The 20,886-nt window shown below is 39.5% G+C and overlaps 2 protein-coding genes across 2 annotated transcripts in view; both read right to left on the bottom strand.

Annotated features, from left to right (window-relative positions):
* LOC144354615 (uncharacterized) overlaps nt 1-20,886 on the bottom strand; it is a 144,417-nt gene that overhangs the window by 26,223 nt on the left and 97,308 nt on the right. Inside the window, exon 6 of the mRNA XM_085505844.1 lies at nt 1,945-3,884. Coding sequence (XP_085361970.1) covers nt 1,945-3,884 — 1,940 coding nt within the window. The remainder of the gene's footprint in view (nt 1-1,944; nt 3,885-20,886) is intronic.
* Nucleotides 54-1,306, bottom strand: LOC146749034 (THAP domain-containing protein 10-like). Its single transcript, XM_085496022.1, has 3 exons — nt 616-1,306; nt 360-449; nt 54-188 (listed from the first exon to the last, which is right to left on the bottom strand). The coding sequence occupies exons 1-3, from the start codon at nt 1,024-1,026 to the stop codon at nt 54-56; spliced, it is 636 nt and encodes a 211-aa protein (XP_085352148.1). The 5' UTR covers nt 1,027-1,306.

Raw genomic sequence — 20,886 nt, 5'->3', positions numbered from 1 at the left:
AATATTCATTGTCAAGATACGAGAAAAAAATATTTTCAACATAAAATATTCTCCTAGCCTCCCCACATACAATACATACCTTTATTTGATCCAAAGGGCCTTACTTGTACATGCACACTTCTCTTATTAGGCTGCTTGTAAGATATTTGAGTACCATATGTTCTAACAGTCTTAGCCTTGGTTAAAGTCTTAAATGTGAAACAAAATTTAGGAAGTGATTATTTATTTATTTATTTATTTATTTATTTATTTATTTATTTATTTATTTATTTATAAACACACTAATATAAACACACCAAGACGCTGTTTATAGAATACATACATGTTTTTCATGCAAGTTTCTCGCAAATGTTCAGTACCTGAATAGAGCTGTCGGTAAGAGAATCAGTGTCCTGTACTTGGTGGCTTGTGTCCTCGTCATGGGTGTCCTCCGAATACTGCAGAGTTACCTGTATCAAACAATGATTACAAATAATAATGTATGAAAAAAACAGACAATTGAACGTACGTAATAGCATTACCGCCATAGCCAGTCGTTATGTGTAAACGTAAACATACTCGCGGTAAATTCAGTGCGCGGCACATAGTCGAACATGAACGAATACAAATACCTACCCTAGCATTTTCTCTTTTAAGAAAAGCAATCCTTGGCCTTTTAGGTGTTGAGACAGCCGGATACGCTGGACTTGTATCAGTCTTGTTACTAATACTCTCCGCCAGGACGCCGGTATGAATTGTTGGCACGGCATCTTTGTGCAAAGTTTTTCTTCCGGGAACTTGTCCCATCGCACGCATAAACTTGTATTTTGCCGGGTAGCACTCGTCTGTGAAATGCACTGAGCAAAGCACAGAATGCTTCGTAGGACCATGCCATTTAGCTCTCTTCACCCGAACAAACTTCGTCCAAAGTTTGCTCAAAGACGGTCTGTCGAGGGGGAATGCGTGAAGCGAAACACCGTCAAGGTTCGTGTTCCAGCACCCGAAAGCAACGCAGCGTTTACCTCGTCTGTCACAACCACTTGACATTACTAGTTTAAATACGAAGCTCAAATGAATAAAAAAAAATCCCAAACGCAACAGTTCGCGTCTTTGGTTGCAGTATCACTAAAATAAAACCGTAGAACATACACGAAAATCAACAATAACACAGCTGATCACGAACGACATTTACATACGGTTTACATATCAATGGCGGCAAACTGAACAGGGCGGTCACACTTATGACGTCACATCCAAGAGGTCATGTAAACGAGGTCAAACGGGGGGAGCTTACGTGCGATTTTAACAGAATCCGCTATATTTCGTAAATGAGTCATCGGATTTTAAAACAGATTTCTGGTGTTTGATATTTAAATACAAGATAGCAGAAAATGAAATAAAATCTAGCGTTCAGTGTACACTTTAATATTTATTCTGACTGTCACACTCACATTACAGACAGGATAAAAACTGGAGTCAGTTGTGGCCATTTAGAAACAGGTATGAAAAATCATGACACAAGTGCTATTGTACCAGTATATGTATGACATATTTGATGAAAATTTTGACAATTTTGACAAGAATTTTAACCTTAAATGGCTCCAATTCTTCCATCTTGAATCAAATCATGACACAAATGCATATGCATGTTTCATATGATATCTGATGGCATGTTAGAAATATGAATCTTTAAACTGTTCCAAATCAGCTATTTTAAACAATTCTAAGAATAAATTGAGTTCAATGTTTGTATCAAGTTTAACCCAAATCCATGACACAAATGTGATCTATTCCAGAAAGATGAAAATGTATGATTTTGATCTTGAATTGGATCATGAAATAAATGCAAGTGTCTGATGTATGTGTTAAGTTTGAACATAAACAACAGTTGAACAAGCTGTGCTGCTAGAAGAAGCAAATTGTAAATTGACATTCCTCAGAATTGAGTTGGTCAAACACACTTACTTCTTCAGATGCTCTGGAATGTTCTTCAGAATTATTATACATAGTCATTGCCCGATGCATAGCGTTCAAAGCTTGTTTAATCTGATTTCTCATATCTTGTGGAGTGACTTCTACAGAACCAGCAGAACCTGATGAACTAAAATATTCTGGATGTTCTCGTTTTACTGACTTTGATGTCACACTGTTTGTAGGATACGTTATGATTGGTATAGCTTGAACTTGACTCATGTTTTTCCACTGGTTATTTTGTGAATCTTTTTTGGAGATTGATCGGCGAGCACTGATGGTTGGTCTCTCAGACGATGTGAGTTCATACAGCATAATACTATTTGACTTGTTTAGTCCTGTCCTTGACTGAGGAGCCATATGAATACCGTTTTCTTTCAATTCATAGGCATCTTGCTGACTCTCTGATTTACTTTCTACAATCTCTTGTGAAATTCTATCCCAAAACTCGTTAAAACCATTTAATACTAAATCATAAGCTTCATCTTCTTTTTCTAGTACTTTTGTTTTATTTTCACGTTCTGCACAGGTCCATGGTCTATTGTCAAGTTCTTCAGTAACTAAATCGCTTCTTGCATGATTGTCAAGATCATTATCACGTTCATGTACATATGGTTCTAATTGTGGGGAAACATTCGGACTAGACTGTTCGACATGTTCTTCATCTTCGTGAGCAGAATTTATTGGTTTAGAAGTTTGTATAAGATCAATTGGTTCAGAATCACCAATATGAAGTGGAAATGTATTATTATAAGTAGTAGGTGACTGATACTGCCAAGCATTGTTAGTGATCAGTTTTGTTTCACTTGGTACATGTTGACCTACTTCATGTAATGGTAATATGGGTGTTGAGTCAAAGCCAGGAGGATAATAAATGTCATGCGTGGATTCTGATCCTATTGTGCCGATGGCGGTAGGATAAGGGTCATACTGTAAAGAGAAAATGTCAGAAGTACTACCTGATATTTGATGAGTAGTAGGTTGTAGTTTATCACTACCATGTCTAATAACATTGGTTCTACCAGCATCCATATGTTGTGTCTTCATATAAACAGGTGATCTACTGAGTTGACATTCATTCCTTTGTGACTGACAGTCTTCTTCCTTAGGATGAATGGAGTGATGTGACAGACAGCTTGCAGTGCAATGGTGTGGACAAAAATGCTGTGTTGAGCTTGTTGCATTACTTGTAGGGACTTGTGTTACCATCTCTTGGTTTTTACCTTTTCTCATATTCACCAGATATGCCGCATTAATTTTACACTGACTAGAGTGTCCCAAATGATGATTTGTGCTAATCAATGAACGACTATACTTTGTGTCTTCTTTGGGTATCTTTTTAAAATAATAATGATTTTCATGGTTAATTGAAGGTAACTGGCCGAACATGTCACTTGTACCTATTGTGGCAGAATAATGGGGGGATTGATTGGATAGTGGAACTGGTGGTGGTGGTGGTGGCGAAGATCTAGGGTAGTCACCATCGATTATTTTCTGTATAGCAACCAAATTACAAGAATCACCAGTAATTCCACTAGTACAGGCATCAGATGGAGGTAAACAGCAAGGCTGTTCATAATACCGATTCATTTCATCATGGATAGGTATGACAGGATTGCTAGAGCCTGCTGAGTATTTGACTTCAGTGTAATGTCCGTAATCACGAGAAAGGTCATCAACACCAGCAGAATGACATGGAGGTGAAATACTGTTAGACTGAGTTCTAATCATTAAATCTTGAAGTTCTTCAGACACACCAATGACATCATTTGTGCTTGTAATATTATCTGAACATGAACACTGTTTACGACGTTCATGTCTCTCATAGATTGTAGAGGATTGTACATCTATGGGGGTAGTTCTTGAAGATAAAACACAACTACTTTCATCCTTTTCATCTTTACCATCCTTATGATGACGCCCAAGTTGTATTTCTTTACAAAAAAATATATATATATAAATATTATTTGATATGATATTTGATATTATATTAGTAAATACATGAATATTACAAGGATACCTCAAAGTTTGCACGAAGACAGTACAGCGGAAGTATCAACCGACGCGCAGCGGAGGTTGATGGATGGCATACTGTCTGAGTGCATACTTTGAGGTATTCTCATAATAACCTTATTATTATACATCTTTTCCTTTCCAAGATGCATCATGGGAATGCCGAAATCCAAAAAGTTTAGAACAGTATCACCGAACTTCTTAGTGTGGAGTCTGGTCAAACCCTGGTGGCAGCCATGTTTGTTTTTATTATTAGAGGACACTTACGCGCATAATCTTTCCATATTTGGAATTCGCAATTCCTTATATGGTAGAATGAAAATACCCTGTGAAATACCGCAAAATTACGGCCTCAAAACCTCAACATTCTTTCCAAAATGTATCTGTAACTCATTTGATCAATCAAATTTTCTATTATTTGGGGTAAACTACATCACCAACATTGATGCATATTTGAACACTTTCCTTTTATTACATTGGATGCAGACATAAGTGATGGAAATAGAATCTTGTTACTGATCACTGTTCACACAGAGTAAAATGTTTTTCTTTGTCATTTTGGAGTGCTATTTAAATTTTTTTAGATGTATAGTCCCAAGTCATTGTCAATGTCCTCGTCCAGTTTGAAGTCGAAAATATCACTTTTTACCAAAAATGACAAAAATATTCATCAAAATTAGAGAATTGAAGATATCATCATGAAATGAACAAATTTGAGAGGGGTCCACATGTAGTACATATATAATATCAAAGCAATTGGACTTGCGGTTTTTAACAAGATGTCGAAAATATCACTTTTTACCAAAAATGACAAAAATATTCACCAAAATTAGAGAATTGAAGATATGATCATGAAATGAACAAATCTGAGAGAGGTCTACCAAAGGTACATATACACCAAGTATCAAAGCATTCAGGCTCGTACTTTTCAAAAAGAAGTCGAAAAAGTAAAACATTGACACGGACGCCGGACAATCACTCATATGATAAGCTCTGCTCGACAAAGTTGACAGCGGAGCTAAAAACTGTTTGAGCAACCTTAATTTTGTATTTCAGAGCAAGCTCAGAGCAGGGAAGGTGAATGCTGAAGATTCACTAGCGAGGGTGATTTGTGCTGGAAAACCTCTCCCCTCTAGTTAGGTTAATTGTTATTTATATTGTTGTAACTTTTGAAGTTTTTATTGAAGGCAAATTGCAGAACTCTTATGCACACAACTAGCATTTGTATGTATTCAAAAGCTTAAGGAAGGGGAAGTGTAGTATATTCACTTATTGTAATTGTGAGATGACCCTTGACTTTATCATAGTTAGTCATTTGAGACGCCCCCTTAACGAGTGTCGTCTGCGCCTTGAGATGCCCGCCATGTTGTAAGCTCCGTAACCAAAATAAACCTGTTACTGCCTTGATCTTGTGTTTCTTGTGTGGATACATTTTCAAAGTTAGTGTTTGTTAGTTGGGCAAATCAGTCTGAAAATCACTGGAACCGGAAATGGCTGACTTGTTTTGGGTCAGCCTTCTCAAAGCCGGACCAAAACAAGAAATCAGTAGAAGACGATTTTTTTGTTAGCGTGGGGAAAGTTAGTTAATCCAAAAATTAATTGTCTATTCTTGTTTGTGATTGATCCAGGCAACGTTTGGGGATCGTGATGCAGCTCTGTCTTTAAGAATATGTGTTGCCCGTTTTCGGGAAAATAAAACATCTGTTGATCAAATTATCATAATTTTTACTTGTACCATACTATTTAAAAAAACATTTGAGTGTTTTAGTTTCACAAATACCTATGATTTTTTGATTGGCCAAATACCTTTTGGCGATAAAAAAATGTTCTGCAATCTTCAAACACGCATTTTTAGCACCACGAATTTGACAACGCTCAAAAGCAAGATAAAAACGAAATTGTATCAGGGCCACCAAATCCTAAATAAGATAAAACCGTACCATGACGGAATGATTGGGCGAGCTAGTGTGCATTTTTACCAAGACAGGCAGCGAAAATAAACCGAGACACTGTTTACAAAACACAACAATGAACTCTCTTACTGTGTGGTTCCTGTAACGGTTGTCCACACCTTTTTGTCGCAAATCGTCGTTTCTTTCTCGTTTTTATAATTCAACCACTCAAATCATATCCCGAATAATGACCTCTCAAAATATAATTTCCGTTTTTGTTCTAATAATTCAGCCACTCCCAATGTTTGTTTTCATGGTTTTCATAATTAGCTGCTGAAAGCCCGTAATTGGGTGTGTAAGCACGTTACTCCTTTGGAAACAAGCAATTTTTGCGTTTTCATCTGCCGATTGTGCCTATATTATAACTAGTCGATTACTTTAATCTCAGACAACTAATAGCTTTAATTTATTTGTTTCCAATAGCTTCATACTTATTTCCCCGATTGTGTTGATAAACAGGCTTGAAAATCATTGCCGTCTATGAGTCTATGATTTTACATTTTTAAAAAGCTTGAACTCAGAATGGGCACAGTATGAATTTTCTCGATGGCGCAGAATGAGGGGCGCAAAATACGGCGCAGAATGGTGGCGCAACTAGGTGGCGCACAATGCTTATTTTGGTAAATGTGCGGCGCATTCCAGTGATGCAGAGTACTGATTTGGATCGTCTCACATACCTCAAAACTGTGTTCAAATCAAATTTCGCCATGATAAAGGGACAACAAGAATGCAAGGGATTATCACAAACCAAAAGCCAATACCAACCCCAACATCTGCGTCTGGTGATTTTTCACAGTCGCTATGAAGCCCGACTAAAAATCTCCTACCATAACAGATTTTCCTAAACAAAAAGAACAGGCTTGGCCCCTGGTTTGTTTGTTAGTACCAGTTGACCATACTATTTATTGTCTACCCTGGCAATTGGGCAACATTGGTCTACCTATTTCTACGACCATGGTTGACTATGGTCGGAACATCCATGACTATGGTCAGAAAATCCATGACTATAGTCAGAACATCCATGGCTATGGTTAGAACATCCATGAATATGGTCAGAACATCTATGACTATAGTCAGAACATCCATGGCTATGGTCAGAACATCGATGACTATGGTCAGAAAATCAATGAATATGGTCAGAACATCCATGACTATAGTCAGAACATCCATGGCTATGGTTAGAACATCCATGGCTATGGTCAGAACATCAATGACTATGGTCAGAACATCCATGACTATGGTCAGAACATCCATGACTATAGTCAGAACATCCATGGCTATAGTCAGAACATCAATGACTATGGTCAGAACATCCATGACTATGGTCAGAACATCCATGGCTATGGTCTTAACATCAATGACTATGGTCAGAACATCCATGACTATGGTCAGAACATCCATGACTATAGTCAGAACATCCATGGCTATGGTCAGAACATCCATGGCTATGGTCAGAACATCAATGACTATGGTCAGAACATCAATAACTATAGTCAGAACATCCATGGCTATGGTCAGAACATCCATGAATATGGTCAGAACATCCATGACTATGGTCAGAACATCAATGACTATGGTCAGAACATCAATGACTATGGTCAGAACATCAATGAATACGGTCAGAACATCCATGACTATAGTCACAACATCCATGTCTATGGTCAGAACATCCATGGCTATGGTCAGAACATCAATGACTATGGTCAGAACATCCATGACTATGGTCAGAACATCAATGACTATGGTCAGAACATCCATGACTATGGTCAGAACATCCATGACTATAGTCAGAACATCCATGGCTATGGTCAGAACATCAATAACTATAGTCAGAACATCCATGGCTATGGTCAGAACATCCATGACTATGGTCAGAACATCAATGACTATGGTCAGAACATCAATGAATACGGTCAGAACATCCATGACTATAGTCAGAACATCCATGTCTATGGTCAGAACATCCATGAATATGGTCAGAACATCCATGACTATGGTCAGAACATCAATGACTATGGTCAGAACATCAATGACTATGGTCAGAACATCAATGAATACGGTCAGAACATCCATGACTATAGTCACAACATCCATGTCTATGGTCAGAACATCCATGGCTATGGTCAGAACATCAATGACTATGGTCAGAACATCCATGACTATGGTCAGAACATCCATGGCTACGGTCAGAACATCCATGGCTATGGTCATAACATCCATGGCTATGGTCATAACATCAATGACTATGGTCAGAACATCCATGACTATGGTCAGAACATCCATGACTATAGTCAGAACATCCATGGCTATGGTCAGAACATCAATAACTATAGTCAGAACATCCATGGCTATGGTCAGAACATCCATGACTATGGTCAGAACATCAATGACTATGGTCAGAACATCCATGACTATGGTCAGAACATCCATGACTATGGTCAGAACATCCATGACTATAGTCAGAACATCCATGGCTATAGTCAGAACATCAATGACTATGGTCAGAACATCCATGACTATGGTCAGAACATCCATGGCTATGGTCTTAACATCAATGACTATGGTCAGAACATCCATGACTATGGTCAGAACATCCATGACTATAGTCAGAACATCCATGGCTATGGTCAGAACATCCATGGCTATGGTCAGAACATCAATGACTATGGTCAGAACATCAATAACTATAGTCAGAACATCCATGGCTATGGTCAGAACATCCATGAATATGGTCAGAACATCCATGACTATGGTCAGAACATCAATGACTATGGTCAGAACATCAATGACTATGGTCAGAACATCAATGAATACGGTCAGAACATCCATGACTATAGTCACAACATCCATGTCTATGGTCAGAACATCCATGGCTATGGTCAGAACATCAATGACTATGGTCAGAACATCCATGACTATGGTCAGAACATCCATGGCTACGGTCAGAACATCCATGGCTATGGTCATAACATCCATGGCTATGGTCATAACATCAATGACTATGGTCAGAACATCCATGACTATGGTCAGAACATCCATGACTATAGTCAGAACATCCATGGCTATGGTCAGAACATCAATAACTATAGTCAGAACATCCATGGCTATGGTCAGAACATCCATGACTATGGTCAGAACATCAATGACTATGGTCAGAACATCAATGAATACGGTCAGAACATCCATGACTATAGTCAGAACATCCATGTCTATGGTCAGAACATCCATGGCTATGGTCAGAACAAGAATGACTATGGTCAGAACATCCATGACTATGGTCAGAACATCCATGGCTATGGTCATAACATCAATGACTATGGTCAGAACATCCATGACTATAGTCAGAACATCCATGGCTATGGTCAGAACATCAATGACTATGGTCAGAACATCAATGACTTTGGTCAGAACATCCATGACTATGGTCAGAACATCCATGACTATAGTCAGAACATCCATGACTATAGTCAGAACATCCATGGCTATGGTCAGAACATCCATGAATATGGTCAGAACATCCATGACTATAGTCAGAACATCCATGGCTATGGTCAGAACATCAATGAATATGGTCAGAACATCCATGACTATAGTCATAATATCCATGGCTATGGTTAGAACATCCATGGCTATGGTCAGAACATCAATGACTATGGTCAGAACATCAATGACTATGGTCAGAACATCCATGACTATGGTCAGAACATCCATGACTATAGTCAGAACATCCATGGCTATGGTCAGAACATCAATAACTATAGTCAGAACATCCATGGCTATGGTCAGAACATCCATGACTATGGTCAGAACATCAATGACTATGGTCAGAACATCAATGAATACGGTCAGAACATCCATGACTATAGTCAGAACATCCATGTCTATGGTCAGAACATCCATGGCTATGGTCAGAACACCAATGACTATGGTCAGAACATCCATGACTATGGTCAGAACATCCATGGCTATGGTCATAACATCAATGACTATGGTCAGAACACCAATGACTATGGTCAGAACATCCATGACTATGGTCAGAACATCCATGGCTATGGTCATAACATCAATGACTATGGTCAGAACATCCATGACTAAAGTCAGAACATCAATGACCATGGTCAGAATATCAATGACTATGGTCAGAACATCCTTGACTATAGTCAGAACATCCATGGCTATGGTCAGAACATCCATGGCTATGGTCAGAACATCCATGACTATGGTCAGAACACCAATGACTATGGTCAGAACATCCATGACTATGGTCAGAACATCCATGGCTATGGTCATAACATCAATGACTATGGTCAGAACATCCATGACTAAAGTCAGAACATCAATGACCATGGTCAGAATATCAATGACTATGGTCAGAACATCCTTGACTATAGTCAGAACATCCATGGCTATGGTCAGAACATCCATGGCTATGGTCAGAACATCCATGACTATGGTCAGAACATCCATGACTATGGTCAGAACATCCATAGCTATGGTCAGAACATAAATGACTATGGTCAGAACATCAATGAATATGGTCAGAACATCCATGACTATAGTCAGAACATCCATGGCTATGGTCAGAACATCCATGGCTATGGTCAGAACATCAATGACTATGGTCAGAACTTCCATGACTATAGTCAGAACATCCATGGCTATGGTCAGAACATCCATGAATACGGTCAGAACATCCATGACTATAGTCAGAACATCCATGGCTATGGTCAAAACATCAATGACTATGGTCACAACATCCATGACTATGGTCACAACATCCATGACTATGGTCACAACATCCATGACTATCGTCAGAACATCCATGACTATAGTCAGAACATCCATGGCTATGGTCAGAACATCAATGACTATGGTCAGAACATCCATGACTATGGTCATAACATCCATGACTATGGTCAGAACATCCATGACTATAGTCAGAACATCCATGGCTATGGCTATGGTCAGAACATCAATGGCTATGGTCAGAACATCCATGACTATGGTCAGAACATCTATGACTATAGTCAGAACATCCATGGCTATGGTCAGAACATCCATGAATATAGTCGGAACATCCATGACTATGGTCAGAACATCCATGACTATGGTCAGAACATCAATGACTATCGTCAGAACATCAATGACTATCGTCAGAACATCCATGACTATAGTCAGAACATCCATGGCTATGGTCAGAACATCAATGACTATGGTCATAACATCCATGACTATGGTCATAACATCCATGACTATGGTCATAACATCCATGACTATGGTCAGAACATCCATGACTATGGTCAGAACATCCATGACTATGGTGAGAACATCCATGACTATGGTGAGAACATCCATGACTAAAGTCAGAACATCAATGACCATGGTCAGAACATCCATGACTATAGTCAGAACATCCATGGCTATGGTCAGAACATCCATGGCTATGGTCAGAACATCCATGACTATGGTCAGAACATCCATGACTATAGTCAGAACATCCATGGCTATGGTCAGAACATCAATGACTATGGTCACAACATCCATGACTATGGTCACAACATCCATGACTATCGTCAGAACATCCATGACTATAGTCAGAACATCCATGGCTATGGTCAGAACATCAATGACTATGGTCATAACATCCATGACTATGGTCATAACATCCATGACTATGGTCAGAACATCCATGACTATAGTCAGAACATCCATGGCTATGGCTATGGTCAGAACATCAATGGCTATGGTCAGAACATCAATGACTATGGTCAGAACATCCATGGCTATGGTCAAAACATCAATGACTATGGTCACAACATCCATGACTATGGTCACAACATCCATGACTATGGTCACAACATCCATGACTATCGTCAGAACATCCATGACTATAGTCAGAACATCCATGGCTATGGTCAGAACATCAATGACTATGGTCAGAACATCCATGACTATGGTCATAACATCCATGACTATGGTCAGAACATCCATGACTATAGTCAGAACATCCATGGCTATGGCTATGGTCAGAACATCAATGGCTATGGTCAGAACATCCATGACTATGGTCAGAACATCTATGACTATAGTCAGAACATCCATGGCTATGGTCAGAACATCCATGAATATAGTCGGAACATCCATGACTATGGTCAGAACATCCATGACTATGGTCAGAACATCAATGACTATCGTCAGAACATCAATGACTATCGTCAGAACATCCATGACTATAGTCAGAACATCCATGGCTATGGTCAGAACATCAATGACTATGGTCATAACATCCATGACTATGGTCATAACATCCATGACTATGGTCATAACATCCATGACTATGGTCAGAACATCCATGACTATGGTCAGAACATCCATGACTATGGTGAGAACATCCATGACTATGGTGAGAACATCCATGACTAAAGTCAGAACATCAATGACCATGGTCAGAACATCCATGACTATAGTCAGAACATCCATGGCTATGGTCAGAACATCCATGGCTATGGTCAGAACATCCATGACTATGGTCAGAACATCCATGACTATAGTCAGAACATCCATGGCTATGGTCAGAACATCAATGACTATGGTCACAACATCCATGACTATGGTCACAACATCCATGACTATCGTCAGAACATCCATGACTATAGTCAGAACATCCATGGCTATGGTCAGAACATCAATGACTATGGTCATAACATCCATGACTATGGTCATAACATCCATGACTATGGTCAGAACATCCATGACTATAGTCAGAACATCCATGGCTATGGCTATGGTCAGAACATCAATGGCTATGGTCAGAACATCAATGACTATGGTCAGAACATCCATGACTATGGTCAGAACATCAATTACTATGGTCAGAACATCTATGACTATAGTCAGAACATCCATGGCTATGGTAAGAACATCCATGAATATAGTCAGAACATCCATGACTATGGTCAGAACATCCATGACTGGTGAGAACATCCATGGCCATGGTCAGAACATCAATGACTATAGTCAGAACATCCATGGCTATGGTCAGAACATCAATGACTATGGTCATAACATCCATGACTATGGTCATAACATCCATGACTATCGTCAGAACATCCATGACTATAGTCAGAACATCCATGGCTATGGTCAGAACATCAATGACTATGGTCATAACATCCATGACTATGGTCATAACATCCATGACTATGGTCAGAACATCCATGACTATAGTCAGAACATCCATGGCTATGGCTATGGTCAGAACATCAATGGCTATGGTCAGAACATCAATGACTATGGTCAGAACATCCATGACTATGGTCAGAACATCAATTACTATGGTCAGAACATCTATGACTATAGTCAGAACATCCATGGCTATGGTAAGAACATCCATGAATATAGTCAGAACATCCATGACTATGGTCAGAACATCCATGACTGGTGAGAACATCCATGGCCATGGTCAGAACATCAATGACTATGGTCAGAACATCCATGACTATGGTCAGAACATCCATGACTATGGTCAGAACATCCATGACTATGGTCAGAACATCCATGGCTATGGTCAGAACATCCATGAATATGGTCAGAACATCCATGACTATAGTCAGAACATCCATGAATATGGTCAGAACATCCATGAATATGGTCAGAACATCCATGACTATAGTCAGAACATCCATGGCTATGGTCAGAACATAAATGACTATGGTCAGAACATCCATGACTATGGTCAGACCATCCATGGCTATGGTCAGACCATCCATGGCTATGGTCAGAACATCCATGACTATAGTCAGAACATCCATGACTATGGTGAGAACATCCATGACTAAAGTCAGAACATCAATGATCATGGTCAGAATATCAATGACTATGGTCAGAACATCCATGACTATAGTCAGAACATCCATGGCTATGGTCAGAACATCCATGACTATAGTCTGAACATCCATGGCTATGGTCAGAACATCCATGGCTATGGTCAGAACATCCATGACTATGGTCAGAACATCCATGACTATGGTCAGAACATCCATAGCTATGGTCAGAACATAAATGACTATGGTCAGAACATCAATGAATATGGTCAGAACATCCATGACTATAGTCAGAACATCCATGGCTATGGTCAGAACATCAATGACTATGGTCATAACATCCATGACTATGGTCATAACATCCATGACTATGGTCAGAACATCCATGACTATAGTCAGAACATCCATGGCTATGGCTATGGTCAGAACATCAATGGCTATGGTCAGAACATCCATGACTATGGTCAGAACATCTATGACTATAGTCAGAACATCCATGACTATGGTGAGAACATCCACGACTATGGTGAGAACATCCATGACTATGGTGAGAACATCCACGACTAAAGTCAGAACATCAATGACCATGGTCAGAATATCAATGACTATGGTCAGAACATCCATGACTATAGTCAGAACATCCATGGCTATAGTCAGAACATCCATGGCTATGGTCAGAACATCCATGACTATGGTCAGAACATCCATGGCTATGGTCAGAACATCCATGGCTATGGTCAGAACATCAATGACCATGGTCACAACATCCATGACTATGGTCACAACATCCATGACTATCGTCAGAACATCCATGACTATAGTCAGAACATCCATGGCTATGGTCAGAACATCAATGACTATGGTCATAACATCCATGACTATGGTCATAACATCCATGACTATGGTCAAAACATCCATGACTATAGTCAGAACATCCATGGCTATGGCTATGGTCAGAACATCAATGGCTATGGTCAGAACATCCATGACTATGGTCAGAACATCTATGACTATAGTCAGAACATCCATGGCTATGGTCAGAACATCCATGGCTATGGTCAGAACATCCATGACTATGGTCAGAACATCCATGACTATAGTCAGAACATCCATGGCTATGGTCAGAACATCAATGACTATGGTCACAACATCCATGACTATGGTCACAACATCCATGACTATCGTCAGAACATCCATGACTATAGTCAGAACATCCATGGCTATGGTCAGAACATCAATGACTATGGTCATAACATCCATGACTATGGTCATAACATCCATGACTATGGTCAGAACATCCATGACTATAGTCAGAACATCCATGGCTATGGCTATGGTCAGAACATCAATGGCTATGGTCAGAACATCAATGACTATGGTCAGAACATCCATGGCTATGGTCAAAACATCAATGACTATGGTCACAACATCCATGACTATGGTCACAACATCCATGACTATGGTCACAACATCCATGACTATCGTCAGAACATCCATGACTATAGTCAGAACATCCATGGCTATGGTCAGAACATCAATGACTATGGTCAGAACATCCATGACTATGGTCATAACATCCATGACTATGGTCAGAACATCCATGACTATAGTCAGAACATCCATGGCTATGGCTATGGTCAGAACATCAATGGCTATGGTCAGAACATCCATGACTATGGTCAGAACATCTATGACTATAGTCAGAACATCCATGGCTATGGTCAGAACATCCATGAATATAGTCGGAACATCCATGACTATGGTCAGAACATCCATGACTATGGTCAGAACATCAATGACTATCGTCAGAACATCAATGACTATCGTCAGAACATCCATGACTATAGTCAGAACATCCATGGCTATGGTCAGAACATCAATGACTATGGTCATAACATCCATGACTATGGTCATAACATCCATGACTATGGTCATAACATCCATGACTATGGTCAGAACATCCATGACTATGGTCAGAACATCCATGACTATGGTGAGAACATCCATGACTATGGTGAGAACATCCATGACTAAAGTCAGAACATCAATGACCATGGTCAGAACATCCATGACTATAGTCAGAACATCCATGGCTATGGTCAGAACATCCATGGCTATGGTCAGAACATCCATGACTATGGTCAGAACATCCATGACTATAGTCAGAACATCCATGGCTATGGTCAGAACATCAATGACTATGGTCACAACATCCATGACTATGGTCACAACATCCATGACTATCGTCAGAACATCCATGACTATAGTCAGAACATCCATGGCTATGGTCAGAACATCAATGACTATGGTCATAACATCCATGACTATGGTCATAACATCCATGACTATGGTCAGAACATCCATGACTATAGTCAGAACATCCATGGCTATGGCTATGGTCAGAACATCAATGGCTATGGTCAGAACATCAATGACTATGGTCAGAACATCCATGACTATGGTCAGAACATCAATTACTATGGTCAGAACATCTATGACTATAGTCAGAACATCCATGGCTATGGTAAGAACATCCATGAATATAGTCAGAACATCCATGACTATGGTCAGAACATCCATGACTGGTGAGAACATCCATGGCCATGGTCAGAACATCAATGACTATAGTCAGAACATCCATGGCTATGGTCAGAACATCAATGACTATGGTCATAACATCCATGACTATGGTCATAACATCCATGACTATCGTCAGAACATCCATGACTATAGTCAGAACATCCATGGCTATGGTCAGAACATCAATGACTATGGTCATAACATCCATGACTATGGTCATAACATCCATGACTATGGTCAGAACATCCATGACTATAGTCAGAACATCCATGGCTATGGCTATGGTCAGAACATCAATGGCTATGGTCAGAACATCAATGACTATGGTCAGAACATCCATGACTATGGTCAGAACATCAATTACTATGGTCAGAACATCTATGACTATAGTCAGAACATCCATGGCTATGGTAAGAACATCCATGAATATAGTCAGAACATCCATGACTATGGTCAGAACATCCATGACTGGTGAGAACATCCATGGCCATGGTCAGAACATCAATGACTATGGTCAGAACATCCATGACTATGGTCAGAACATCCATGACTATGGTCAGAACATCCATGACTATGGTCAGAACATCCATGGCTATGGTCAGAACATCCATGAATATGGTCAGAACATCCATGACTATAGTCAGAACATCCATGAATATGGTCAGAACATCCATGAATATGGTCAGAACATCCATGACTATAGTCAGAACATCCATGGCTATGGTCAGAACATAAATGACTATGGTCAGAACATCCATGACTATGGTCAGACCATCCATGGCTATGGTCAGACCATCCATGGCTATGGTCAGAACATCCATGACTATAGTCAGAACATCCATGACTATGGTGAGAACATCCATGACTAAAGTCAGAACATCAATGATCATGGTCAGAATATCAATGACTATGGTCAGAACATCCATGACTATAGTCAGAACATCCATGGCTATGGTCAGAACATCCATGACTATAGTCTGAACATCCATGGCTATGGTCAGAACATCCATGGCTATGGTCAGAACATCCATGACTATGGTCAGAACATCCATGACTATGGTCAGAACATCCATAGCTATGGTCAGAACATAAATGACTATGGTCAGAACATCAATGAATATGGTCAGAACATCCATGACTATAGTCAGAACATCCATGGCTATGGTCAGAACATCAATGACTATGGTCATAACATCCATGACTATGGTCATAACATCCATGACTATGGTCAGAACATCCATGACTATAGTCAGAACATCCATGGCTATGGCTATGGTCAGAACATCAATGGCTATGGTCAGAACATCCATGACTATGGTCAGAACATCTATGACTATAGTCAGAACATCCATGACTATGGTGAGAACATCCACGACTAAAGTCAGAACATCAATGACCATGGTCAGAATATCAATGACTATGGTCAGAACATCCATGACTATAGTCAGAACATCCATGGCTATAGTCAGAACATCCATGGCTATGGTCAGAACATCCATGACTATGGTCAGAACATCCATGGCTATGGTCAGAACATCCATGGCTATGGTCAGAACATCAATGACCATGGTCACAACATCCATGACTATGGTCACAACATCCATGACTATCGTCAGAACATCCATGACTATAGTCAGAACATCCATGGCTATGGTCAGAACATCAATGACTATGGTCATAACATCCATGACTATGGTCATAACATCCATGACTATGGTCAAAACATCCATGACTATAGTCAGAACATCCATGGCTATGGCTATGGTCAGAACATCAATGGCTATGGTCAGAACATCCATGACTATGGTCAGAACATCTATGACTATAGTCAGAACATCCATGGCTATGGTCAGAACATCCATGAATATAGTCGGAACATCCATGACTATGGTCAGAACATCCATGACTATGGTCAGAACATCCATGACTATGGTCAGAACATCAATGACTATGGTCAGAACATCCATGACTATGGTGAGAACATCCATGACTATGGTGAGAACATCCATGACTAAAGTCAGAACATCAATGACCATGGTCAGAATATCCATGGCTATGGTCAGAACATCCATGGCTATGGTCAGAACATCCATGACTATGGTCAGAACATCCATGACTATAGTCAGAACATCCATGGCTATGGTCAGAACATAAATGACTATGGTCAGAACATCAATGAATATGGTCAGAACATCCATGACTATAGTCAGAACATCAATGACTATAGTCAGAACATCCATGACTATAATCAGAACATCCATGAATATAGTCAGAACATCCATGACTATGGTCAGACCATCCATGGCTATGGTCAAAACACACATGACTATGGTAAGAACATCCATGACTATGGTGAGAACATCCATGACTATGGTGAGAACATCCATGACTAAAGTCAGAACATCCATGACTAAAGTCAGAACATCAATGACTATGGTCAGAACATCCATGACTATAGTTAGAACATCCATGGCTATGGTCAGAACATCCATGTCTATGGTTAGAACATCCATGACTATGGTCAGAACATCCATGGCTATGGTCAGAACATCCATGAGTATGGTCAGAACATCAATGACTATGGTCAGAACATCCATGACTATGGTCAGAACATCCATGACTATGGTCAGAACATCCATGACTATGGTCAGAACATCCATGACTATGGTCAGAACATCCATGACTGTGGTCAGAACATCCATGACTATGGTCAGAACATCCATGACTATGGTCAGAACATCCATGGCTATGGTCAGAACATCCATGGCTATGGTCAGAACATCCATGGCTATGGTCAGAACATCCATGGCTATGGTCAGAACATCCATGACTATGGACAGAATATGTAAGTTTGACAGGTTGGGTTTAACCTCTATTTCAAGTAATCTCATATAAATGCCACACTGCATCGTGTGATGGGTCTTGGAATAGTGCTGTCTGCAAAGCTGGGTTTAATTGGTGGAATTCAACCCATTATTTGATTATTAATAAACAAATTATTTACTAACAAATAGTGGTAGTGACACTATAAACTACAGGAACTTGAGCCCTTGTTTATTAGTTACTTCCCCAAGCAGCGCCTTACCCCATGCTTGTCATGTTTGCTTGAGAACTTGAACTCAAATCTGATTTAATCTGCAGGATGCTGCCATGCAGAACACTGAGTTTGCACTGGGTACCCCAAGATTAAATTCACGGGTCACAGGTTAGCAGCAGATTACATAACCCATTATTTGATGATTAATGAATAAATTAATTGATAACAAATAGTATAATAAGTGACTGAAAGTGACTATCAGCTCCTCTGGAACTGAGGTCCTGTAACTATTACTAGTATTAGTAACACATTTGATTACAGTACAATTCTCGCGAAAGCTTTGGCTTTTGTGGCATCATTGTCGCCTATGCATGGCTTCATTGTCGCCTCAGCATCGCATCATTGTGGCATCAGCTTCGCTTCATTGAAAATTGAGGCTGTGTTCGCCTTGCTTATTTTGTGACATCATCGTGGCCTCAGTTTTGCAGTCTCATGGCATCAACATGGAATCAGCTTCAAAGTATTGTGACACAAGTATGACCTCTTTATTTGCCAACACATGTACGTACAGAAGTTCGATATGTAATCGATTTGAAATTCAAGGCGGTAAGGGGAATAAAATAATATGATCAAGAGTAAGATGATATATCTTGTTCAATTATTTTAGTTTTATGAGTATTGGGGCACCAAATCTTTGTTCTTGTTATAAAATTACGTTATTTTTGTTCATTTTATTTGCTGGTAAGATAACAGATTCAGATTCCTCATTTCGGTGTTATTTTTCTGTGTTTCGTTTGGTTTTAACCGAGTCCGATCCCATGCCCACACTACTAATACATGCAAAACATCGACCCCAGTCTGGTTTACCCTATTTCACAACTTGCAAAACTGATTTGCTGTGGACACTAATATATCTCAGCCCAGTTTTTTTTCCATATTTTTTTTTTTTTTTAATTGAGGTCAAATCTCAACCCCTTAGTCAAAATATACCAATGTTTTTCAGTGAATAATTGTGAGGCCTGTCACAGCACAAAAAACTATGTGAATCGATGGATGGTACGACGACCCTTCAATTTGCGTCAAATATGCTTTGTTACAACATCTTTGATTGAGTCACCTGATCGGGGCACGAGCTGGGTCACAGAACCATATTTGTCTGTATTATCAACAGGACTTTGCGAGAGAACCACACCCACATTTTCAACCATTTTTAGCGCTGTAGTTGACAACAAATGTTGAAAAACTCGTGAATTTTATGGATTCGAATAAAATAAAGATAGCGATTGTTAAGCTTTTTTTTTATTATTTCAAGGTGAGAAATGGATAGTTGAAGTTGCATCGATTTCAAGGCAGCTGTTTCACCGCGACAACTCTACGCTCTGTTGTAGTTTCGTGAGGTAAACAAGCAGCCTGTCGGCTGGGATAGCTCTGCTGTTAGCAATGCACATTTCATTTAAAGAACAGAAGATATCATTAGAAAATGAACAATATGTATAGTTTCAGAGCAATGGGACTTGCTGTTTTCAACAAA

The sequence above is a fragment of the Saccoglossus kowalevskii genome, chromosome 2 (genome assembly GCF_978046115.1).
Source record: "Saccoglossus kowalevskii chromosome 2, keSacKowa6.1, whole genome shotgun sequence".
Taxonomy (NCBI): domain Eukaryota; kingdom Metazoa; phylum Hemichordata; class Enteropneusta; family Harrimaniidae; genus Saccoglossus; species Saccoglossus kowalevskii.
Note: the sequence above shows the minus strand (reverse complement) of the source record. Positions and strands in the feature narration are given on the sequence as shown.